A 26,936-nucleotide genomic window follows, 5' to 3' on the forward strand; every position below is an offset into this window, starting at 1 on the left:
TCTGAAAACAGGTCTGGAGAGTTAATTTTTTATGATAGGCAATGTACAATCACTTTTATTTGATGAACAAAGAACTAAAATGAACATTTAGAGGAACATTACCCAAGCAGCTGTGTGTATAATGGACTGAAGTTGGGAGAATGGACATGAAGATGAGCTAAGAGTGACCTAAACCGTTACTGCCACAACACTGTAAAAATAAAAACGAAGTGGTGAGTTCCAAGAGATGTTAAATGGACTAGGCAGGGGGAAATGATCTTAATAGATGGTGCTGGGTCAACTGAATAGCTGCATGGGACAAAAATGAGCCTTGACTCCTACACCTCACAACATAAACAAAAATTAGAGATAAATCAGACATAAACGTGAAGGGGAAAACCAAGAGGATTTCTATGACCTTGGAGAAGACAAAAGTTTCTACAAAAAGCTCTAACCAGGGCTTCCCTGGTGGCGCAGTGGTTGAGAGTCCGCCTGCCGATGCACAGGACATGGGTTCGTGCCCTGGTCCGGGAAGATCCCACATGCCGCGGAGCGGCTGGGCCCGTGAGCCATGGCCGCTAAGCCCGCGCATCCGGAGCCTGTGCTCCGCAACTGGAGAGGCCACAACAGTGAGAGGCCCACGTACCGCAAAAAAAAAAAAAAAAAAAAAGTTCTAACCATAAAAGAAAAAAAGTGATGAGCTGGATTTCACTAAAATTAAGAACATTTCTTCTTCAAATGACACCATTAAGAGAAAGTGAGAAAAGGTATTCTCCACAGACTGGGAGAAGTTTGCAAAATATCCATCTGACAAAATACCTGTATCCAAATTATATATAATTCCTACAAATCATTCAATCGTTACATAAAGAATTCCTACAAAGATGATAACTCATTAAAAAATAAGGAAAAGATCAGGCATGACACAAAAGAGGATATACTAGCAGTCTATAAACATGAAAAGGTACTTCCATCTTTACTCATCAGGAAAATGCAAATTAAAACTATAAGACACCACTATAAATCAACCAGAATGGCTAAAATTAAAATGATTGACAATACCAAGTGCTGCTAAGGATGTGGATCACCTAGAACTCTTATACATTTCTGGAAGGAGTGTGCACTGGTACAATCACTTGGGAAAACTGGCAGTATCTCCCATAGCTAAATATACATCTATTCTATAACCCAGCAATTCCACGAAGTGTATACACAAGAGAAATGAGTATATAGGTCTACCAACAGAAATATATACGAATATTCGCAGCAGCTTTCTCCATAAGAGCCCCAAACTGGAAACAACCCAAAGATACATCAACAGCAGATATAAATAAATTGTGGCATATGCAGCAATGGGATACTATGCACTAATAAATAGGAACACGCAACTGATAACACGGCATTAGAGTAATCTCAGATATTATACTGTGCAAAAAAGCTAGAAACAGAAGAGCAAATGCTGTATGGTTCCATTTACATGATGTTCAGAAGAGGCAAAACTAATCTACAGTGATAGAAATCAAAACAGTGGTTATCTCTGGAGGGTGGATATAACAGCAAAATGGCATGAGGAGTCTTCTGGGGTGCTGGAAATATCCTATATCTGAACAGAGTGGCAGTTATATGAGCGCATGCACACGTAAAAATCTATTGAGCTATACACTAAAGATTAGTGCACTAATACTAAGATAATTATAAATGACATATTCATTTAAAAAGTGAAAAAAAACAATGAAAATTTCAGGCTCAGATGGCTTCACTGTGAATTATTCCAAACATTTAAGCAAAAAGTAAAACCAGGGCTTCCCTGGTGGCGCAGTGGTTGAGAGTCTGCCTGCCGATGCAGGGGACACGGGTTCGTGCCCCGGTCTGGGAAGATCCCACATGCTGTGGAGAGGCTGGGCCCGTGAGTCATGGCCGCTGAGCCTGCGCGTCCAGAGCCTGTGCTCCGCAACGGGAGAGGCCACAACAGTGAGAGGCCCAGGTACCGCCAAAAAAAAAAAAAAAAGTAAAACCAATCTTAGATAAACTTTAAAGTAGAATAGAGAATGACAACTGAAAAAATCTGAAAGTATTTCAGTTTTATTGAATGTTAAGGAATTACCCCTAATTTTGGCTTGATAATATATTGTGATTTTTTTTTAAGTCCTTATCTTTGAGAGATACCAAGTTAAGTACTCATTGGTGAAGTGATATGAGGTCTGGAATTTAATTTAAAATACTCCAGCTCCCTCAAAAAAAAAACGTGTGGGGGTGATAAATGAAACAAGATTGGCAAAATACTGATGACTGTTGAAACTGAGTGATGAGTAAACGTGTTTGTTATACCATTCTATCTTGTATGTTTCCTAAGATTTATATAATTTTTTAAAAACTAAACAACGACTATAAAAATTCCATTAATAAACAAATGCTTTCTTAAAAAACGAAAACCCTACGTAGGTTCTGACAACACTTGAACAAAGAAGAATGAAGAATCAAACTCAGAAAAAACAAAAATGAAGAAGTGAAAGACTAGTGTTGCTCCTTATAAGAGGAATCTGGAGGGATGATGGGGAAAATAATATGCTGCTTTCAGTTCTGTTAAGTTTCAAGTGAGAAAAACAAGTAGGGAAGACCAACAGACAGCTAAGGAAAAGGGACTGGCAGTCAGAGTTACAGAAGTAAACTTGGGAAGAAATTCACACACATGCCTCAGGTGAAATGAGCAGAGTAACTCGGGGGTGCTGTGCTAAGAGCAGGGCGTCTTTAACAGAATATATCAGTGGTAACTGCCTAAGGGAATACATAGAGAAGGTTCAGAATGAGCCTTGTGATACAACCAGAGAAGAGAAGGAACACAAAACTGCAAAGATTAAAAAACAATCTAAAAAAAAGAGGGCTTAGGAGGAAAAAGTGTCAAGGAAGCCAAAAGGAGACCTATCTAGATTGGGGAGAGGGTGGGTACAAATAAAGCCAAAAATTAATAAGGAAGTCAAAAGGGGAAACAATTTCATATACACCTAGCAAGAAATGTATGAAATCTCCATAAGGGGTATCCTCTGCCCGTGAAATTCTATCATCTCTCAACATGTACCATTTGGGAAATGTGACAAAACACATGGATTTATCAGCACCTTTAAATAGAAGGCAGAAAAGGCACATATTTTCCTCCACTCTAATAGACAAGTAGGAGTATTATGAGAAGACAAAAGTGAGTTAGATGAAAAGAAATAAATGATCTTACAGTTTCTACAAATTAAGAACATGATAAATCGTTATTATGTATTTTTTCTAAACTGAAGACACAAGAAAATAACATGAAAATCTTTCCCCATTGTGAAGGCATGGGAAATAACTGCATAAAACTGTCATCCAAGCAGTATTTTTAAAAGGTGAGATATTTCCAAGTTAGACGACTATTTACCATCTCATGCCCACAGAGCAGCTGACAAGTATAGTAAGCAATACTCAACTAAAAGGCACTTTTCCCTTTCCCAAGTGATTTTAAAAGACCTCATGAAGTAAAGCATTTTTAAGCCTCTAAGGTTTTATGGTGCAAACGTATTTCATGTCAGAGGCATATCACTTATTACCCTTAGGACGCAGAAGCTAGGTGATGTCAGTACTCTTACAGACATGCCATTTGCAGCAACATACCCATATTTATTTCAAAGGGGATTTTTCTGCACTTGTGTTTCTTTTTTAAAAACAGGGCTTCCCCGGTGGCGCAGTGGTTGAGAGTCCGCCTGCCGATGCAGGGGACACGGGTTCGTGCCCTGGTCTGGGAAGATCCCACGTGCCGCGAAGTGGCTGGACCCGTGAGCCATGGCCGCTGAGCCTGCGCGTCCGGAGCCTGTGCTCCGCAATGGGAGAGGCCACAGCAGTGAGAGGCCCGCGTAGCGCAAAAAAACAAAACAAAAACACAAAACAAGCACAAATGGACAAAAAAGTCATCCAAAAAGAAACCACATAAGGAATTGTGAAGGTAACAAATTGAAGGCTATTAATCTGATAAAGACCTTATGTAAAAGACTGTGCTTCTTTTTACATATTGGTTCTCTTTTTGTGTTCTAGGAAGAGGTGTTTTTGTTTGTTGATTTGTTTCACTTTCCCCATCCCATTTGAGGGTCAAAGTTATCAGGAGAAAGGTAATTTAAATGGCAAACAACAGAAAGTCCATATCTATTTATCAAAACTTGAAGCACAGACTGGGAGATGTACTTAGAAGTTAAATGGTCATATCTAGTGAATGTTAAATATGCTTGCCCACGAGGTCAAACACCCTGTAACGAGGCCTGATCCTCATGAAACCACAAGTTTCCTTTGGGTGAAAATCACAGCACTGCCCTAAAACCAAAGATTCAACGCAAGGGCTAATGAAAGATTAATAATCATTTTCTTGGGTACTGCCCTTTTCTTTTTGTTTATCTGTGCCCATAGTCTGTCAAAACAGAGCTACAGTATTGTAAACGTTGACTACACTAATTTGTAAAGCAATAAATCCTACACTCTGGCTATTCATGAACCACTGAAACAGCAATATATATTACACAATACGAGACACTCAGATACGGTGCAAGTGCAGATACTCTAACCACTCAGAGATCAAATTCTACTTAGATTTGAGGTTTATTATAATTAATGAAGGGAGATTCTGAAAAGATTCCAAGATACCCATTATAAGAGTTTATTAGAGTACTGCCACTTCCAAATTAAAATTTTAGGGTTATCTACAAAGCAAGAGTTCCATGTTACCTGACAGTCTGTTCATAATAGCATTTCCTTACTGATATGGAGCAATTTATTTTGGTAAAAAAGGTACAGGCAACTGAACAACTATGTCTACACAGAACCTAGGCTGCTCTTATAAAACAATCCTGCAAACATTATTTCATTAACAGCTAGCTTTAAGCATAAGAGAAGCAGTGTCTGCTAACTTCATCCATAAGCTTGAACCAAAGTTACAGTAAAGGATAAAAATAGCTAAATGTATACATGGGCGGACCTCATTTTATTGCACTTTGCAGATATTGCAGTCTTTACAAATTCAAAGTTTGTGGCAACCCTGCATTGTCAGATGATGATAAGCATTTTTTAGCAATACAGTATTTTTTTTTTTTTTTTTTTGCGGTACGCGGGCCTCTCACTGTTGTGGCTTCTCCCATTGCGGAGCATAGGCTCCGGACGCGCAGGCTCAGCGGCCATGGCTCACGGGCCCAGCCGCTCCGCGGCATGTGGGATCCTCCCAGACCAGGACACGAACCCGTGTCCCCTGCATCGGCAGGCGGACTCTCAACCACTGCACCACCAGGGAAGCCCCAGCAATACAGTATTTTTAAATTAAGGTATGTAGACTACTTTTTTAGACATAATACTATTGCACATTTAATAGACTACAGTATAGTATAGACATAACTTTTATATGCACTGAAAACACAACAACAAAAGAATTCATGACACTGCATCGCAGTGGTCTGGAACTGAAGTGCACTATCTCTGTGGTACGCCTGTACAGGCTTTTTACCAAGTTTTCAACTCTGGGAAAATTTCTAGCCTCATCTTTCTGGAAACTTTAGCAACTTTCAAACTTTATCCATTTAGAAAATCTTCACCACAATTTTCTAAAGGCACAACCTTACCTACCCTGAGATTAGAACACAGAGGGGCCTTTTAACCCATTGTTTGTGTGTGGTCACTAGTATTCAGATGAAGCCTCCAGGGCAGTAGAGTAGGTTTGCCAAATGCATAGCAAATTTTTCTAGGCTATAAAAGCTTGAGGAAGACCAACTTCGTCTAAACAGAGAATCACTTCTCACTCAAACCTAGTTTACCTGCTTACCTCCCATGATGCACTGGCAAGTGTTTGCGATGGATTCCATGACTTCCTTCCACAAAAGCATTGGGCGGCTTATGGTACACTGAGGCCAAAGAACCAATGTGGCAGATGAGCTCATCCAACAGAGTTGGCTCAATAAGATCTGTCTCCTCAGAGATCAGTGGCTTCTCGGACAAGACTACTTCTTTGGCTGTGACAGGATCAGTTGAGAGAAGGCGCCAATAAATATAGCCCCGGTCTCGAAGGTCAGGATTATCAGAATCCTAATGAAAAGACAATGGCAAGAAGGTTTAAATGTAACCTTTCTCCATACAGAAAGCCAAACTGCTGGATTTATTATCAAGGCAATGCTGAAGTGATTTACACAGAGCTGGCCGTTAAGAAGATATTTAGACTCAATATATTGTTAATAGTCATAATTCTGTAATCTCTAATGTTTCCAAGAATTTAAATATAAATTGAAGTGGGTTAGTTCTAAGACTCAAATTCAAAATGAAGTTGGGAAAAGGAAAATAAATTTTAAGCCAGTAAAAATCAACTGCTTACGATGGCCTCAGAACATAAAAATAATGTTTTTAACTGCTTTAATATTAGCAGGATTATTCATGAAACACATCTTACATATATTTCACTCATACCTTCTTTCTTCATTCAAATATTTATTAAGTATCTCCTATGGAGACACTAGCTAGGCCCTGGATATAAAGAGACAACAACACAGTGCCTGACTTCAATGAGCTCAAAGAATATTAATTATTACAATATAGTATGAGAGGTACTATTACCTAAATAATAAAAAAAAAAACTGTTCAAGAGAGAACATAACTAAGTGCTTCTAAAAGGGGTGACACTTGAATTTAGTGGTCTCATTTTTTTTTTGTGGCTGTTTAAAAATAATTTTATACATGGTCATGGCTAAGAAAAATTTATTATCAATGACACATCACAATTTAGAAATGTATAATATAAAAATAAGTCTCCCCCATCATCCAACCCTACCCCACCTTAACTCCCCATCCCCAAAATAGCCATATTAACAGTGCACTATATATCTTACCAGAGCGCTCCCACACATACATATATTTATTTTATACAAAACCAGTTTCATAGTATATATACTGCTCCTCAAGCTGCTTTCCATATTGGCACATACAGCTGTCATTTTCCACTGTATATGCAGCACTGCATCATTATTTACTAGTGTCCTATTGATGAACATTTAGGCTGTTGCCTCTTTCTCCCTCCTTCCTACTATTTATTTTTGCAATCATTACAAAGTGGCAATAAATATCCTGGTATCCACCTCTCAGAATGTCTGTATAGTGGCATTCATTTACGCATGAATTGTTCCAGTGGTATCATGTTATTAAAGGCAACAATCAGTCCCATTTCAATTTCTGTATTTAAAACACATACAAAAATATTTTCTTTAAACTAGGCCAGGGTTTTTCCCATGAGTTTCTACATAAGCAGATGAACTGGTTTATAATTTAGCAATTTAAGGCACGTATCATTCAACTCAATACCGGAAGTGACCCTGATGGTTTTATATATATTTTCTTAATCATGTATATTTAATTTGCACTCAAAATGGAGTGCTGGTTAAAAACAAAAAAGTATAAAGAACACTGAGATACAAGTTAATACAGTATAAAAATGGTAAATTTCACCTCAAGATAATCTTTATCACATTCATAGGTTGCATTATTCTAATAGAAATGCACATATACATGTATTATTCATATCAAAATGTTTGTAGTATTTGAAATGCCAGGGTTAAAAAAAGGAAACAGTGATACTATCCAATCTAAATGAGTTTGTTTTGTTGCTTGCTGGGAGGGGGGCTAATTTGCTCCTGAGGAAGTGTTTATAAATAGCAGCCTGAAACCTCCTCACTTGGATTTTCATTTGGAAACAAAGCGTGAATATTATGAAACATAAACAAGTTGAGTTTTTAAAAGAGCAGAATACAAGTTTCTCCAAGTATCACATTAGGAAAGCAATCCCCTGCCCAGCTTTTATTGCTATTTAAATTAAAAGTTAAATTTTAATCTGTATATTCAGTCCCCAAAGCATGTCATTTAAAATTTGTAGACTATGCTTTTTATTACATAATGAACACTACACATCACTTAACTGGGAAAACTTAATTTGCCTTTATATAGTAGTAAAGTTGTTAAACATATTAAAATAAACTACATAATACAGCTTAATAATATACTTATCAAAATATTTTTTTTTTTACTTTAAACTATTTCTCTCATATAGCTGGTACATATTTAACCAAATGGCCAAAAAAAAAAAGATTCCTGTGGGGATTCACAAAATATATACTTCCGTGAAAATAGCTTGAGTCCCCCCACAAATTCAAAACACTGCAACAGGACAAACTTCTGAAGATAGAATCACTGGATCAAAGGGTATACGTACTGTAAATCTTAACACTGACTTAAAAATTTAGTCCTATGAGAAATGAGAAAATGCGTGCAAATTTTCCAGGACTAGAAGTGAAGAGTGGGCAAGGATCTCCACTGTCCAAACTCAGTTATCCTGAGGGGTGATCTGTTAGGACTACTATCGGCTGGCCTTCACTGCCTCACTAATTCACATGGAGACCACGATAAATCAGGCCCAGTCAAGGCTAATGACAAGAAAATAGAAACTTTTTATGATTTTAAGGTGCCATTATGTGTTTGGTGACTCAGAAAATTTGGTTTCGGATCTACTGTACTGCTAGTCTGATAGGCCCCCATAAGGATCTCGAGAAAATAGTGTATTTTCCAAAATTTGAGAGCTTCCAAAACAATTCTTACCAAGCAGGCTCTGAAACAGTAATTCTTAAACTATAATGTGCATCAACATTTTAACACACCAGGAAAGCCACTGAAAGTGCAGATTCCAGAGTTTCTGATTCATTATGTCAGAAGTGGGGCCCAGGAACTTTTATTTTTAACAAGCAGCACAGGTGATTTTGATGATGACGGTCTCTAGTTCACAGACGGAAAAACTAAGGTGAAGACTTCTTTTCCATGTACTAAAAATAGTAATTACTAAAGTTTGGACACTTCTATGAGTATTCTTTACTAATTCCTCTAAAACTATCAAAGCGAAAAGACAAATCTTTGAAATAAAGCCATGGATTCAAGGGTTGGTTTTCTTTTCCCCTAATTATATACATATATATATATATATATATATACACACACACACACACACACATATATATATACACACATATATATATAGTTTTTTTTTCCTAGCCTGTTGACTTCTGTCATTTAACTGGGGTGTTTAGACAACGTTTAATATACTTATTGATATGGTTAGGTTTGGAACTGTTGTCATTCCTTTTTTGTCTTATTTGTTCTCTGCACCCCTTTTATTCTTTTTTCTTTATTGTTGTTGTTTTTATAAATTTATTTATTTTTTGGTGCATTGGGTGTTCGTTGTTGGGTCTTCACTGCTGCGCGTGGGCTGTCTCTAGTTGCCGCGAGCAGGGGCTACTCTTCGTTGCGGTGCGCAGGCTTCTCATTGCGGTGGTTTCTCCCGTTGCAGAGCTTGGGCTCTAGGCGCATGGGCTTCAGTAGTTGTGGCACGTGGGCTCAGCAGTTGTGGCCCACGGGCTCCAGAGCACAGGTTCAGCAGTTGTGGCGCATGGGCTTCGTTGCTCCGCGGCATGTGGGATCCTCGCTCGAACCCGTGTGCCCTGCATTGGCAGGCGGACTCTCAACCACTGCACCACCAGGAAGTCCCATAACATTTCTAATCATACCACCATTTTATTTAAAATTAGAAGCACAAAGATTTCACGTATACTTCACTGAATTCTCAGCATAGATAAACAATAGGATTAAGTCTACTATAAAGACAGAACAGTAGTATGACAGAGAAATTTGCCCAGTCACGTCCTGAACCAGGGGATGTAGCAGAAACAGAACCCCACCACCCAATTCAAATTAATGTAACTCAGCAGATCATGCTGCCCTCAACTTAAAAATTCATGGCTGGTAACATAAATATTAAATTAGGTTCTTATTTCACGAACTTGAGAAAAAAATTCCAGAGGAAAATTCCAGTGGAAAAGACTTATATAAATGTGCTTATTCTATTATGCTAATGCCTCAGATTTCATTAACTGGACAGAAAAGGCAAGCCTAGAGAAACTGTTTATTATTTATAGCCAAATATGAAATAATCATCCACAATAATCTTAAAACCTCTAAGTTCACTTATTTATACTGGCTTATGCACAACAATGCTTCAGGCAGGGAAGACAGGAAATGAGTATTCTCAAAAGTCATTCTTAACTTTCAGACTTGAGAAGCAGCATTAACAGAGTAGAAAAGGGCAAAGACTCTGCAGCCAGGCTACTTGGGTTTGAGTACTAGTTCCATCCCATATTAACTGGGCCGGTCTCTCTATGTCTCAGTTTCCTCACCTATAAAATGGGAAGAGTAACAGTGTTAAAACCCTTACTGAAAGCCTGGCACATAGTAAGCACTATACAGATGACTGTTGTTACTAAGATTCTCTACTAGTCCTTGTACAGAAAATCTAGAATTAGGAACGTCTGATGGTTTATTTATACCCTGCCCTGTTCTAGAAATGGATTTAGCAAATCTTATAAAATACATCTAAGGCTAGAGAACATAAATTAGAAGCAAAGGCAGAAAAATGCAAGCCACGATGACCCACACATTTTCTACGGGAGATCCTTAAATCTGATTCTAAGGTTTCAAACATCTGATATGAAAAACAAGTCTAGTCAGATAAGCCATTCAGAGGGGCAGTTAATTACATACTAATGCATAAGAGAATCCAAAACTGGTTAGGAATTTTTTATGGGGTTTCATACAGGAAAAAAATATATAATGGAATAAATACTTTGATAACAGACCTAAAGAGGATAGTTTCTCATGACAACCCTTACTACAGGATGATGATATTAGTGTAATTCAGTAAAAACTATTCTAATAAGGGTCAAATACAATGCAGTCTAGATCCCCAGCTCTCTACTAATCTGGCTTGATTCAGTGGTAAATTTCAACATCTATAAGAACATAGGGAATCCTCCCTAAACACTTTATCTCAGGCAAATACTGTAATAAGAGTGAGTTTGAACTCTGACAAGAACCTAAAACACAGCTCTCCTATGCTGCCTGTTAAATACAGATACAGAGGCCTTAAGAGACAATGGAGATGAAGGCAGGGTTCAGAACTTGTGAATACAATAGATATCTACCAAAGACACTCACTTGATTATGAGGCTAGCCTTATCTATTCAGAAGTGAGTAGACAGGATTTCCCTGGTCACACAGTGGTTAAGAATCTGCCTGCCAATGCAGGGGACACAGGTTCGAGCCCTGGTCTGGGAAAATCCCACATGCCACGGAGCAACTAAGCCTGTGTGCCACAACTACTGAAGCCCACATGCCACAACTACTGGAGCCCGTGCTCCGCAACAAGAGAAGCCACTGCAATGAGAAGCCTGCGCACCACAACGAAGAGTAGCCCCTACTCGCTGCAACTAGAAAAAGACCGTATGCAGCCAAAAGTAAATAAATAAATAATTAAATTTAAAAAGGGAGTAGAGAAGGAGCAAAGCCAAAATTCTTTTTAGAAAATTGTTCTAACTCCATCTTAACAGAGATACAAATGGGTAATAAAGGGTCTAGACTAGGAAATCTAGAATGCTCAATATAGATAATATTAATTGCTTTGCTTCAGGCAAAAGGAAGTTTTAGAAAAAACACTTCAAAGAGCTCTAACAGATAAATTTTAAAAGATGTAAAATTAATAATAGGAAAGGTGTACCTATTTTCCAAGGTGGATGAATGTCAAGTGGCCTCTCAGCAGTTAAGATGATTTTGACTATTCCACACATACATAAACACAGAATCTTCAATTTGGCTGAGGCATGAATCTGTCACACAATGTAAGCCGAGACAGTCTCTTACCTGCCGAGTGATTCTAGGTCACCACCCAGCACTCCCATCTCTACATTTTTTCTTTCCTTATTTTCTACTTCTTGTGGTAACTTTCATGGAGAGCCAAATATTGCTGATGCTTTGAAATGTGGCCGTCAGGGGAGAGTTAAAACTTGAGATACTTTAATAAACAGAAATCCCATGATTCTTGAAGAAAATGAGATTTCTGAGAAAGCTAAGAGACTGTATAAATAGGTATTTATCTGTGTTCAGGGAGTTTTCTGAAGTGTTAGTACATAGGCCTCATTAAAGTCAAGTTTACTATATTACCATCTAGAATAAACACAAGACTTCTTTGAATCTGGTTAACTTATACAGAGCTCTTTCTTTCATAAAGGAGAGAGGCTCCAGGGCCTGTAGCAAAAGACAGAAATGAACTTCAAGGCCCTAAGATGAAGTCAAATACATGGCTAATTTAATGGCAATCACCCTACGGAGTCTGTAATAAGCACTACATGATTAAGAAGGGGCAATTTCTATTCAAAATGGCCCCCTGTAGATGACCTATTAAACATTAACGTGAAAATTAACGTCTAACCTAAACTATTTTGATTCAGAAGATGACCAATTTCTGCTCTTAGTGCCAAGACATGCCTCATCAGTGATGGACAACCTCCCAGTCCACTTTTCATGGACAGATGGTGAGCCATGGCCTGCCCTTGACTCCACATACTCATATGGATGCTTCTTCACACTAACCATAATGGGGTCAAGTGAAGGTTTAGAGACTTGGGGAAATAGCACATTAAAAAGTTCATTCATAATTTGTTGGAGAAATGGAGAAAACTGAGAGGTACAAGGGGTGGAGTGGGACACCTCTATTTTCTGTGAAGTGAATTTTCTGACATCCTTTAACTCAACTACTGTTGGTCAACTGCTCCTTAAAAGATAATCAAGTGATAATTCTCAGTAATGCTTACTTGCATCAGTAATCAGACAAGACAATTATCTTAATTTTTAGTTTCAGGTCTTCTTCACATTTGAGTTCATTGATTGTAAAACATCTGTACTTGAATCAAGTGTCAGAAAGTAGCCTTTGACTCTAGCAGTTTTCTTGGCTGTATTTTTTTCAGAGCTGTATAGCATATCCTATAAACAACTTATTTAATAATGTTGTCTGCTTTATAGTATTCCATTAAGTATTCAAATGCCTTATCTGCCCGTCAAACTTCTTTTCCTTAAAATGGATTCCTGGCATTTCTAAAATTAAATTCTGTCAGAGGAAAGAAGAACTCTGCATTTATCATGTGCCAAATGATGAGCTTTGACCACTTAACAGATGATGTATTGGCAACTATGCAAGGTTCACATTTGTGGTCTCAGTTTGGAACTGGTTTTCAAGAAGTGTACTAAGTGCACACCCCAACCGTACTAATTAATTACAGGATTTACCATATTTAGTCCTCCAATTGTGCTCATTATTGATATGAAATAAAGCTCCCCAGAGCAAAAAAAAAAGGAAAGATGACAGCTCAGAACTAGGTTAAATAACTATAGAAGAGTTCAAATGCTGTTAATATACAACTATAAAGAGATGAAAGGGGAAAATGGTAAATTGAATATCTGAATCAGATTCCATGTGTAAACACACATCATAACTCTTGACAGCCTGCTAAAGCCAGCCTGTTCTCAAATCTAATTAAGAACATTACTGGATCATGATGGACTGATCATTATACTAGTTACGTCAGAAAAAGTAATTACTTTGATTTCTGTGTATCCAGCTGGTTGCCACATTCCTGAAATCAGAACCCTCCCTAAAAGGACCAAAAATACTAAATAAATAAGGAAGCAGCATTAGCACTTTAAAATTACTTAAAGAGAAAGGCAACTTATCTAGAAGGCAGAACAGCACACGAGATATTTGTCAAAGCATTTACCATCTCTACAGGGTACTTTCATTTGAAAGCTGAAATTAAGTCCCCCAGAAGGAGATACTGTGAGACTCAATGTCATTTTCACTAAGTCATGTCCTTCGTTAACACTAAAGAGTCTAAGTTCAATTTTCATGAATTATTATTAAAACTGGAGTCAGTCAATTCATTTAGAAGCCATACAACCAGTTCTAATTCAGCAGAATATGTAAAAGAGGCACTGTTTTTATTTTTTTAACAGAATCTAAACTCCTTCCGTTTAAAATCTCTGCAAATGAACCTTCTTGGAAGAAGTTTCACAATTTCCTAGAATTTAAAACAAGACAAATCAACTCCATGCTTTTTTCAGACTTCTTACCTGTGTTGCCAAACTCAAGACCTGCTGTACCAGCTCCTGCGTTTCTGATGGTTTCTTGAGAAACAGCTTCACTATGGCAGTAAGCAGAGTGAGCTGTACCTAAGCAAATGTAATTTAATAGGTAAAGTGAAAGACATTTGCATTATTCCACACCATGAATTCCAAAGTGATATTTTCCCAAATATGACTTACTATGAGGTCTTTCTGATTTTGATTAAGAAACAAAGGTTAAAACTCAGCCAATATCCACAATAGCAGTCAAAGGTTTTCATCAACTGAAAACTCACTAGCCTCCTATCTCCAAATTGCATTTTTTGGCATCAAAAACTGCTGGTTTGTTTCTGGCCCAGATAATCACCTGTATTTCTTAAAGTACATGCTAACATACTGATGGCAATAAAACTGGTTCCTGACCAAATTCTTTATTATTTACTTCCACCAAAAGCTACAACTTCCAGGGAATTAGGGAATCATTTATCATACTGAGGCAAGAGCCAAGACAGTAGAATTATGCCAGATCACAACCAGTTAAGAGTGGCATGCTAGGGCTTCCCTGGTGGCGCAGTGGTTAAGAATCCGCCTGCCCATGCAGGGGACACGGGTTTGAGCCCTGGTCCAGGAAGAACCCACGTGCCGCAGAGCAACTAAGCCCATGCGCCACAACTACTGAAGCCTGCGTGCCTAGAGTCTGTGCTCCGCAACAAGAGAAGCCACCACTATGAGAAGCCCTCGCACCGCAATGAAGAGTGGCCCCCGCTCGCGGCAACTAGAGAAAGCCCGCGCACAGCAACGGAAGACCCAATGCAGCCAAAAATAAATAAATGAAACAAATCAATTAAACACACAAAAAAAGAATAAAATTTTAAAAATAACAATTAAAAAAAAAAAAGAGTCGCCTGCTGAACCATGAAACTACTGGCTGGTATATGTTCCTTGTAGGGCCTATTAAAATTACTATGATAGATTACACACATGAACTTCAATTTGCAGTGAGTACAAATGCCGGGGAAAAAGCTTTAATAATTTATCTGCTTCTCTGGGCCTTTGACTCGAAGGTCTCTCAGTTTTGGTAGAAGACAGACAGAAGATGGGAAGGAGTCTAACCACCCACAAAGAATCTTTTCAAACTGCACATGCCAGCCTTCACCCTAGACAGAAACCCCAGCTGCAACTGAGCCACAACCGTTACTAACAGCAATGGGTAATCATCTTTAGGTGACAGAAAATTAAAAAGTAATAACTACTGCTCTAAGTCAGTAGTTGTCAAAGTGTGGTTCTGGACCAGCAGCAGCAATAGCATCACCACCCTCAACCTTGTAAGAAATGAACATGCTTAGGCCCATCTCAGACCTACTGACTCAGAAACTCTAGGGGTGGGGCCCAGCAACCTGTCCTTTAACACAGGTTAAACACCAGTGCTTAGGTGCTTCTTAGGCTCATTAAAGTCTGAGAACCACTGTCTAAATTAGGCAGGCTTGTTCCAACAGAAGTTAGCACAACAGAAAAGGTTACCCCTTTTTGGGAGAAAAATGAACATACTATATGTGTATATAAATTCACACACATGAAACTGCCTAACCTTTACCTTTCCTGAAATCGTCCCCAAAACATCTAATACATAAGATATAGATGGGAACTTACCTGGGTGCTTTCATCATGAAAACCTTCCAGGAAGCTCTCTAGTAACTCATCTGCATTGTCAATTCTTTCAGCATATTCTCCCACAATCCAAATCATAGCTGCTCGAGCGTCTGGTTCATCCAGTGAGTCTAAGTTCTCACACAAAGTGGCAATGATACTTTCATATCTGATATAACAAAATGGACTATGGTTACTGAAAGCAAAACTGAGAAGTATATTTAACAATGAAGCCTAAAAAGCAAAAAACCATGGACAAGGTACCCTAAACCACCACCAAACTACAAAGACTTTTAGCCAAGAGAATGTACAGGCTTTAAAGCCAGAAAATTATAAATGTCTTCAATTTTCCTTCAATTATGTTTTAATAACTAGACCATAAATCTTTGTAAAAGCTTATCAGATATTCTTTTCACAAGGAAAAACTAACCTATGGTTTAAGATAATACCACTACCTTACATTTCTCACAGTCTTTCTCATAACTAGATCAGAGAAATTTCCTATTACTTCATTTTACCTTCATCGTAGAGGAACAGAAATTCCACTTTACTATTAGGAAAATGGAGTCAGACAACAATAGCATCCAGAGACAGTAATTTTGCCTCTTATCCACCTATCTCTGCTTTCTATAGAGATCTTTATGTTCCTTCCTCCCAAGGCACCCACATTAATGACCTGTTTTTCTAAAGAAATAAGCAATTCGAGTATTTATTTTTACAGGTCTATAGCTCTCATTCTTTACCATGTTAAATCCATCTCCTTGGCTAATGTGTTTTTTTTTTTTTTTGCGGTACGTGGGCCTCTCTCGTTGCGGAGCACAGGCTCCGGACAGGCAGGCTCAGCAGCCATGGCTCACGGGCCCAGCCGCTCCGCGGCATGTGGGATCTTCCCGGACTGGGGCACAAACCCGTGTCCCCTGCATCGGCAGGCGGACTCTCAACCACTGCGCCACCAGGGAAGCCCAGCTAATGTAGTTTTAAACATCAGAATGAAATTGTATAATAAATGAGATATGGACAACTGAATAATACACTTAATTGTTTGCCCTATTTCCACTGATTAAACCAGGTTCTCGATAATGCTTTCTTAAAATTAAACTATCATAATCCCTCAGTAATACAGACCAGAAATGGACACATTTCTTTACCAAGCATATTAAGATATACACCTCCCCACTTAATCAAGAAGTTTAGAAACCCAACCCTCCTCTTTCCTGGGAGAACGGTAAAAGTATATGATCCTTTTTCCAAAAATACCATTTCTAGAATTCAAAAAAAATATATATATATATATACAGTATATATAATGCTTAATAAACCACTGCCTTATTAAAATATTTCTTCTAATTCTGAGTCCACCACTAAGCTAACTAACTGTAAGTCACTTCATTTCACATTATCTTTAACGATAATCAGAAGCCTTAGCACAGTTCATCTCTATGATTATAAGGTAAAATGAGATTTAGGATGCTTATAAGATCTGCTCTTATTTCACTCTTTCAGATTCCTTAATTGTTTGCCTTCAAAAGCAAATCTGAAAAAGTATTTTTGTTTCATAACTAAGAGGCCTCAATGTGAAAATTTTTATGGAGTGAAAATGTAGATTTTGTATATCTTAAAGGAAGCAGCTACAATACTTCAGAAAAGGCCTGAAACTCTGACAGTTTATTGTTGCATGTTCTATAATTTTCTACAAGTACTACATAACATACTAAGTGAGTAGTGAAGCTGTCACCTCCCTGGCTTTTACAATAAGGTGACCATATAATTTATTATTCAAACTGAGACGTTTCTGAGAGTGAAAAGGGGCACAATTATTAATTATGCCTGGTAAGAGGCATAAAATGGATTATGCCCAGACAACGTAGAATATATGGGTATCCTTATTTAATAGTAACTTCATCACCAAAGAATCTGGCTAACTTTAATATATGCCAATTGACAATGCATATTCAGACAGAACTTCAATTCTTCTAAAAGTGATAAAGCAGAGTGAAAAATCAGATTTTAATCCTTGTGCTAACCAACTTATACGTTTCTGATTTTTAATAAAGTATTCAATTATGACCAGTTACTTTACAAAGACTAATTCTTACCTAGCCAACCTCAAAGTGCCTTACTTAAACATTTCCTAAATGATCTGAGGAAGAGGGGCAGAAGTATCTGAACGTACTTGTTGGGGTATTTGCGGAAGATATCCCTGATGACAACAATCGCCTCTTGGACCACATAATTTACTTTGGTTTGGATGAGATCAAGCAATGTGCTTACACAGCGCTCTGCAGATTGCTGCAAAGAGGAACATAATGAGAAGTCAGATGATCTATCCAATAACACAACCTCAACATAAAAAATATTTTTTTGGAACATTCAGGTGTATCAACTAAACTAGACTAAAAGATGAGGCACTTAATTTGACCACACTATACTAGAGGCTGGGTTATCTGATGGAGATATACAGAAGTTCTAGATATACTCCAAATTTGACTCATTACAAGAAACAGTTCAAGTGAAAAAAATCATCTTGGATAGCCAGGATGACAGAAATGAGAAGAAAGCATAAGTCAAGGTAGAAGGAAAGAATAAGAATGAAAGAATAAGCCAAGCGAAGAGGTCTTTATCTGAAGTTCATGAATGAGCACAGACAGAAGGCATCTTTAAACCTCTTGAAATGAAACTGCCAAATTTCATTTGTGCACACAAGCATATTTTCCTGGGAGAAGGTTTACAGTTTTCATTATATTTTAAAAGTTCTCTGTGACTCAAAAAACTCTAAGAAAAATTTGCCATCTTCTGGGCTATATAACTGCAAGTCTATGGCCTTAGATAAACTGCAATTTTCCACAGCCTATGTTTCATCTATAAAATAGAATTTAATCTATTAATCTTTTATTAATGAAGGGAATATGGAAGAATACAAGTGACAAAACTAATGTATTGAAACAATAAGTCATAGTTTTTAAAAGGGTTCCAGAAGAGAGATCCTAAAAACCAAGGACTGATTTATCATATATTACAATGTATTATGATGGGTCATTCCATTATATGCCTCCTGATAAGATGCAACAGGAAATTCACAGCAGCATCTAAGAGGTATTCTTGCCAAAAACACTGAATATGAATATTACCAAGCCTCTAGATTTAATTTTCTAAAGGGGATGAAGGGATGAGATAAACAACATCACTAAAATACTATCAGCCAAATCTAGATTCTGCAAAATTCTACAAGCCTAATGAGCTAGTCCTTTCAATAAATGGCACCCAAATAAATAAGTAAAGACTTAAGAGACATATTAACCAAATGCAATGTATAGCTAGCTCTTGTTTAGATTTTGATTTGAACACGGCAACTGTAAGAAGATATTTAGACACGATTAGGGAAAACTGAACATGGACTAGGTATTTAATGAGATTAAGAGTTACTGTTTGTTGAATGCGGTAACGATATCATGACAATTTTTTTTTAGAGGACCTTATCTATTAGATATACACATTGGACTACTCTAATAAGATCATATCTGAGATCTGCATTAAAATATAACAGTAACCCACTCCCTTGAAGGGGGAGGGAGAGGGAGAAGATCAAATGGGAACAGCAATGTGTTGCTATTTGTTCAAGATGGATGGTGGGTATATGAGAGCTCATTAATCAATTTTACCTTAGTGTATACCTAAAAATTTCTGTAATAAAATCTTTTAAAGGTACTGTAATTTAAACCATTCCAAGCAATATAACGAAAACAAAATTGCATCTTGAGGTTATTTATATGAGGTCATATATATGACGATTCTGTTCTCTTTTATTATTGTAGTTTTCCCGTTTTTGAATTCTATTTTATTCATTTTCAGCTAGTTATTTCCTGTGCTGTTATTACAACAGCAAAACAGTTGGGAAATTTTAAATATAAAAGTTATGATAAATTATAAAGCATGTAAGGGTTAAATTATCAAATTAGATAGTACAAATAAAGTACTCAGCATTAAGGCTTGATAGAAAGCTAACATTTACTGAACGCTTAGTTTCATTATTATAATAAAGATAAACAAAAGGCCATCTCCCATGATTCATCAATATTCAAAAACAATTAAGTCTAGGATAGTAATTTTCAAGCAAATTGTCATCTCACCTATATTGCTTTTGATTAAATTTTAAAAACACCATTAAAGCAGTATGGCAGAGGAACAAAAGTAAATATCCAATCATTGTATATACAAAGTAAGTCCAGAAACAGAGAAAGGCATACAGACATATAAAATTTAGTATATGATAAAGGCAACATTTCATAACAGTAAGGAAAGGATGAATTGTTCTGGTGTTTGATCTCCACACTCTTATCTTTAACCAAACCATTGCCATTGAAGTAGAAAATAAAAGTGAATTTTATATAACTTTGAAGTGAAGCACAATTTTCTAGGTGGTCCACTAAAGATATCATTGGGAGAGGGACTTCCCTGATGGCTCAGTGGTTAAGAATCCACCTGCCAATGCAGGGGACACGGGTTCGAGCCCTGGTCCAGGAAGATCCCACATGCCACAGAGCAACTAAGCCCGTGACCACAACTACTGAGCCTGCGCTCTAGAGCCCGCGAGCCAAAACTACTGAGCCTGCACGCCCCAACTACTGAAGCCCAAGCACCTAGAGCCTATGCTCTGCAACAAGAGAAGCCACCGCAAGGAGAAGCCCGCGCACTGCGACGAAGAGTAGCCCCCACTCTCCGCAACTAGAGAAGGCCCACACATAGCAACGAAGACCCAATGCAGCCCCAAATAAATAAATAAATAAATTTATTATTTTTTTAAAAAAAGATACCATTGAGAGAAAACTCACTACATAAGGAAATGCAAACTCCTATGCATCAAGAAGTCAAATGAAATCAAAAGGAAAATAATTGGGAAAATAACTATTAATGAAATGAAGGGGTATTAAATGAATTAATACCTTTAATTAATTATAAAAAACTTTAAAAAATCAATGTGGAAAAGATAACACATTGAAAAAAGATACACATGCCATGAAAAAGCAATTCCAAATGGCTAAGCGTAATGAGAAAAATGTCACCTCAACTAGAGATCAAAGATTTAGCTAAAAGGATCCTCCTTATAACCATTATTTGGAAAAAGAGCAGAAACAATTTTAAGGTCCATACAGGAAGGGAAAGGCTAAATAATTATGAAGCAATCACACAGTATGTCTACAAACCACTAAAAATGATGTAAAATATTATCAGTAACATGGGAAAATGTCCACGTATAATAAGCAAAAAAAGCAGACTACAAAACATAATAGCATTTGTAGAATGATCTCGTTTTTGTAAAAAACACACCTGTTTATGGAGGACTATGTAAACAAAGACTTAAAATCATGTCCACATCATCTCTGGAAGGGTAGAACAGGGGTAGGAGAAAGCAGAGTGTTCTACTTTTAACTTGTCTATTTTTTATGATTTTATGTAGTAAATACATATGCTTTTTGTTTGCATAAGACATAAGTCAGTACCTTATCTTGAGCTACAAAAATGAGAAATGGTAAACACCAAAGAACAGAAGAGTGGGAAGTGAGGAATACCTTAACTTAGTGACTTAATCTCTCTCAAACAAAACCAAACATATAAATAAGTCTCGCAAACAAAATCATTTTATTTGTAAGAAAAGGAGGGCAGGGGTTTATTTCCTCCTTAAAGAAACAGGTATACACTGTAATATATACAGCTTTAAATCTGTCAATCATACCTCAATAAAGCTGGAGGTGGGGTGGAGAGTAAAATCTATTAAAAAAAACAACCAAACAAAAAAGAATAGGCAAAAGTTACTGAAAAAACAGTACTATGAAATTGCTTTTTCAGTGTTATTTATTGACTCAATGGCTTATGCTTAATCTTTAACCTAACCAACTTAATATGATAAAATTATACATTTTTTTCACCTCAGGATACTTAAAGCAACAAGGAAACACCTGTACTTACAGTCATGATAAAAAACAACTCCAACTCTTAACACCCAAATTTTACAATAGGCCCTGTTACCTTAGCTAAGCACTACACTAAAATTCTTTTTTTCTCATCTGTAATATCTTTGAAACCAACTACACATTAAAAAAGGGTCAGATGCCCTGAGAGAAAAGCAGCAGCTCAGTCTGGAAGCTACAGAGAAAGGCTATTACAATTCCCTCGCTGGTTCTTGCCCTTGTCCCATGGATACGTTAGTTAAAAACAGGCAATCACTGCCTCTCCTGCCCCAACAGCTGTGTCTGGACTAGGCAACTCTTTCCAACTAATAATTTTCATGATTTAACCAGTTCTAAGAAAAGTTCTTAGGCAAATCCAGGTAACTGGAGATAAGAGAACACTATCTAAAAGGCAGGATTCTTGAAGGCTGATCTTAAGCTTCCAAAGGAAGTTCATTCCTCACACACTCATATTCCCACCAGGGCACCCTGAATCAAAGGAAGAAGTGAGAGCCACCAGTTCATCTCTTCCAGAAGATGATGGATAACTTTTCCAGTTAGTCACAACAGACGGTACTAACAGCCGCTAGGAATCTAGATGCTTTGAGAACACTTTCTAGTAATTCCAGGGATAGAAAAATCTCTTTAACTTTGGAATGAGACTCTTTGCAAGAGCACTGTCAGAGAGGTTAGTAAGACAATGACATTCTGGCAGTGAAAAGCACAAAATGACTCTTCTGCTACCAAAATAGCTCTGAAAATTGTCTGCATTAATACCATAAGCAGGTGGCTATTCCACAATGAGAAAAGAAAAAGAAAAAAGTTAAGTAGTGGTGGTAAGTTAAGAAGTGTGGTAGTTAAAAAAAAGATGTAACACATCAAGATCCAATAAACAGATTTTCCCATTTCTCAAATGGAGAAGCAGAAGTATATATTAAGTATGTGAAGCAACTGAGCTGGCAGAACCAGAAGTAGAAACCAGGATTAATTGACTTCTTGCTATAACAACTAGTCTACTAAATGATTTATCAGTGGTAACTATATGAAGCAGCATTCAGTAAATAAAAACAAGGAAGGCCAATTAGGAATTTGGCTTTCAGAGACACTTCTCTGAAACAGCATCTGTTTCCTTCTGTTCCTGTGAAGCACTGGTCATACTGTACAAATTATTTTAGTAACTATCCTTGTGAAATCATATGGTCCAATCTGACTCAAAGTAGAACTGTAGGAACTTCCCTGGTGGTGCAGGGGTTAAGAATCCGCCTGCCAATGCAGGGGACACGGGTTGGAGCCCTGGTCCAGGAAGATCCCACATACGGTGAAGCAAATAAGCCTGTGCACCACAACTACTGAGCCTGTGCTCTAGAGCCCACAAGCCACAACTACTGAGGCTGCATGCTGCAACTACTGAGGCTCGTGCACCTAGAGCCCGTGCTCTGCCACAAGAGAAGCCACCGAAATGAGAAGCCCCCATGCACCTCAACGAAGAGTAGCCCCCACTCACCGCGACTAGAGAAAGCCCATGCACAGCAATGAAGACCCAACGCAGCCAATAAATAAATAATTAAATAAAATGTCAAAAGAAAAAAAAAGCAGAATTGCACATAGTCAAGTAGTAAGAACAAATATGGAGCTCTGAATCCACAATATCTTTGTGAACAGAAGCCGTCATTAATTGCAACAAACTTCTGAATGAGGAAAAACAATAGAGGCTTGGTAACTGATGAAGCAGTGCATTGTAAGTTGTAGCCCTTAATACCTACTGGAAGGCTGCAACCAAGCTAGAACCAATCTGCCCTCTAAGACCACAGAGAAGCTCTTCAAGAGGACTTCCAAGTAAAGATCAACTCCCTGCCCTAAAGCAGAAACCTGCTAGTCAACAGTCCTGCCTATGTGCACAGAAGTCCTGACAACTTTTCTGTCATCTCATTTTTAATATAAATAGGCAGCAATTTACTGTAAGTATGGTATACACTTCAATTAAAAAATCATATATAAACATGCAACCATCACCATAAAATGCTCCAGATAGTCAAATTCAAACTGCAGAAACAAAACCAAAAACTGTAACTCACATCACAAGAGATTTAAGAAACTATTGCAACCACAAAAAAAGGAATGCTATGAAAAAGTACCCATAACAAGAAACAGCAATGAAGGGAGGCTGTATGGAAAGACGGCTGTGCAGAAGACAAGAAAGCAACCACTCAGACTGGAGTAAGGACTGGAAGGACAGAGGACTGGAAGAGAGAAGGGTCTAGAACAAAAGAAAAGTTTTATTAATTTGATATTATGCTTGAAAAGCTGGAAGAAGATAGGAGTGCGATGAAGGCACAATGAAATTTAAAAAAAAAAGGCCATTATAAACTACAGAAAAAACAAAAGCCTTTATAAGAAAGAAAACGCAATCACTTGATTGTGTAGGCTACATATTTACAGGCATAATACGCACAGCAAGCTTTGCAAGACTCTAGTTGATAGAACAAGAAACAAAGGTATATTATCTCAATTTACAAAGATAATACAGGAACAAAAACCTCATGATATAACTATACAGGGGATCTATACAGAACGGTAGAAGTAGAAGTGATGGAGTATATGAACCAAGTTGCTTCTCTCATAGCGGAAAGTTAATAAGCGATGTCTACAATTGGTAAATCAATAAATAGTAGCATAAGGATATTAGAGATATGGAAGTAATCAAAATAACTAAAACTAGGAACAGAGTTAAACATGATTCCCTCGGGAAAGAGACGGACCAGGGACAGCTGTTTTTCATTAAAAATTCTTTAATATTTTAACAATGTGCTTTATTATTTTGATAAACTTAAAAATGTAAGGAAAGAGGTGAAGAGAATACCCAGAGTCCCACAACGTGATCACAACTACCACGGGACACTTGCCTCCACCTTGATGGCACACCGTCCAATGGCCCGCACAGCTTTGCGCACAAAGTCGACATCCACCTCTGTGGCATATTCCTTCAGTTCTGCCAAAACCTGTTAAAAATCCATGAAGTGAACAATCATTAAGGATTCTCCAACAGCAATTTCATGGCCTAGATTTTTCTGAAGGCCAGATCTTAAGATCTAAGTTATTAGATCTTAACTTGAATCTACTTTAAGTCTGACCTGAGCAATGTTGGCTTGGGATGCCAAACGAATCATGATGTCCAATTTCTCTAGTTTCACATAGATGGGATCGTTGTACTTCACAAAGAAAACTTTGATCTCCTGCTTCAAGATTTCAGGCCTGTGGTACACAGAAACACAAGATAAGTAAGGTGAGGCATATATTGTTATACCCTTCTGAGTCTGCATTAATACCTAACCTGTGCTTCTCTGCTCTCCATTCACACACTCCACTCCAGGGGAAAAAAACTCACAAACTTCCTCTACACCCCTCTAACCAGATCCATCTGGCAGACTATTTTTATCCTTTTTAAGGAGTATAATATATATTGCCAAGAAGAATCACTGGAAGAACAACCACCTGATCTAAATTACAGCCTGAACCATATTAAGCACACATTAGCTATCATACAACTAAGAGTTCCTTCAGAAAAGGAACTAAACTGTAGAGCAACACCAGGCATTCATTGTAGGAACACTCTAAAATCAACTGTTAGCCTCCTGACCCTGGGCAAGTTGCTCTACCATACAGTATTTTCATTTCCATACATTAAACAGAGTTTTAACACAGTCCTCTTTAATAATGTTATTAAGTTTAATTCAAAATTACAAACACTTTAATCACCAATTCATTTTTTCCCAACCTTTTCTGGACGATTAAGTTGATGTTCCTCAGGGCAACGTACTGCACCTCTGGCTCCCCAGACAGCAAAGTGACAAGTGGAGGGGCCAACTTCTTCAGCAGCATATTGTAGTAGTCAGAGTCCTTGGGTAACAACTCTAGAAATTTCATTAGGACTTTTACTGCTGAAAGCACCACTGCTGAGTTGGCATGAGATAGCCGAGGAGTTACCCGCTCACAGATACTGAGGACAGAAAATGAAAATTAGTACCTTAAATTATAATTTCTTTGCTCAATCCAATCTATAAGGTAATGTTGTCAGAGGTTCCCATGGCCCAGGTATAAAGAAATTAGAAAATCAGTTAGAAAAGTCAAAACTCCATACATAGGTAAATTTGGGATCTAACACTGCAGACGCCTCAATCCCAGCAAACTACAAACAGAGCAGGGATATCAGAAGACTTTAGGAAACCAGCAATAAGGGATGTTCAAACTGGAAGGGAACTAGCCAATACCCAAAACACCTGAAGCTCACACCATTTACCTTCCTATTTTATAGTCCTCTCTGTCTCCCCATATTATGTAAGGGCTCCCTGCCTCACAGCCCATTTCTCCTCAGCCTATAGGAAGTCAAATTAAGCATTCTGAGAGTTATTTCATAGTGAGAGTTATCAACCAACTGTGGCTGAAGTTTCACTGTAAGATGCAGAAGGAGATGGGCTGACAGGGAAAACCACCCAACCCCTTGTATTCAGCATAATAGGGAATCTCGGGAAGGGTGTTTGTTTGTTTGTTTTTAATAACACAATACCACTGCAATACTCTCTCAACCTCATCCCCTTCTCCTAGTCCCTGCCACCTACACTTAAATGTCTCATAAAATATAGAATATTTAGTTATCCATTGAGGGTTCTTCAGAAATTAACCTAATTTTGATAGCTCTTAGGCAACGTGAGTGGCTAGCTGACTCAGTTAAGGACACAAGGTAAGTAAGCTGTGTTTCTCTCCCTTCCTCCTGTATCTACTTGGCTGACTCCCTGACCTCCTTTAGGTATTTATACAAATGCTACTTTCTCAGGGAGACCTTTCCTGATCACCCAGCATATTTGTTAGATCTCTTCCTTACTTTATCTTTCTTGTTAGCACTTATCATCATCTGACCTATTATATGCTGTATTACGTATACATATTATATATACTTCTGCCCTATCCCTCAGAATAAGTGTTCCATAAGAGCTATGATTTTTGTCTGTCCACTGCTATATCCTCAGAGCCTAGAACAATGCCTGGCATACAGCACAGGCTCAATAAATATTTGCTGAGTGAATGAGTAAGTGTGAGATGTCAATGACCAAGAGAAAATAAAATTGTATGTAAAGTTCTTTCCAGAAGATATTTGTACTTTCAGCGATGGAAAGAAACTATCAGGGTGAGCTTTGGTTAAATCCAGAGGGAACAATTTCCCAGACGAGTGAAGAGCACTTACATTATAGTAGCTCGAGCTTTAGCCGGGCGAGGAAGGTTTCTATCTACCATAATTAAAATGAAGAGGCAGGGCTTCCCTGGTGGCGCAGTGGTTGCGAG

General features: G+C 37.7%; 1 protein-coding gene across 10 annotated transcripts in view; it reads right to left on the bottom strand.

Annotated features, from left to right (window-relative positions):
• LOC137212723 (AP-2 complex subunit beta) overlaps positions 1 to 26,936 on the bottom strand; it is a 149,680-nt gene that overhangs the window by 58,285 nt on the left and 64,459 nt on the right. For 9 of the 10 annotated variants that reach the window (XM_067716462.1, XM_067716464.1, XM_067716456.1 and 6 more), the window contains 7 exons: positions 25,375 to 25,596; positions 24,731 to 24,851; positions 24,503 to 24,598; positions 17,828 to 17,943; positions 15,658 to 15,823; positions 14,017 to 14,115; positions 5,801 to 6,060 (listed from right to left, as the gene is read on the bottom strand). In XM_067716462.1, coding sequence (XP_067572563.1) covers positions 5,801 to 6,060; positions 14,017 to 14,115; positions 15,658 to 15,823; positions 17,828 to 17,943; positions 24,503 to 24,598; positions 24,731 to 24,851; positions 25,375 to 25,596 — 1,080 coding nt within the window. The remainder of the gene's footprint in view (positions 1 to 5,800; positions 6,061 to 14,016; positions 14,116 to 15,657; positions 15,824 to 17,827; positions 17,944 to 24,502; positions 24,599 to 24,730; positions 24,852 to 25,374; positions 25,597 to 26,936) is intronic. The other variant, XM_067716465.1, reaches the window with a different exon arrangement.

The sequence above is a fragment of the Pseudorca crassidens genome, chromosome 19 (assembly GCF_039906515.1).
Source record: "Pseudorca crassidens isolate mPseCra1 chromosome 19, mPseCra1.hap1, whole genome shotgun sequence".
NCBI lineage: Eukaryota > Metazoa > Chordata > Mammalia > Artiodactyla > Delphinidae > Pseudorca > Pseudorca crassidens.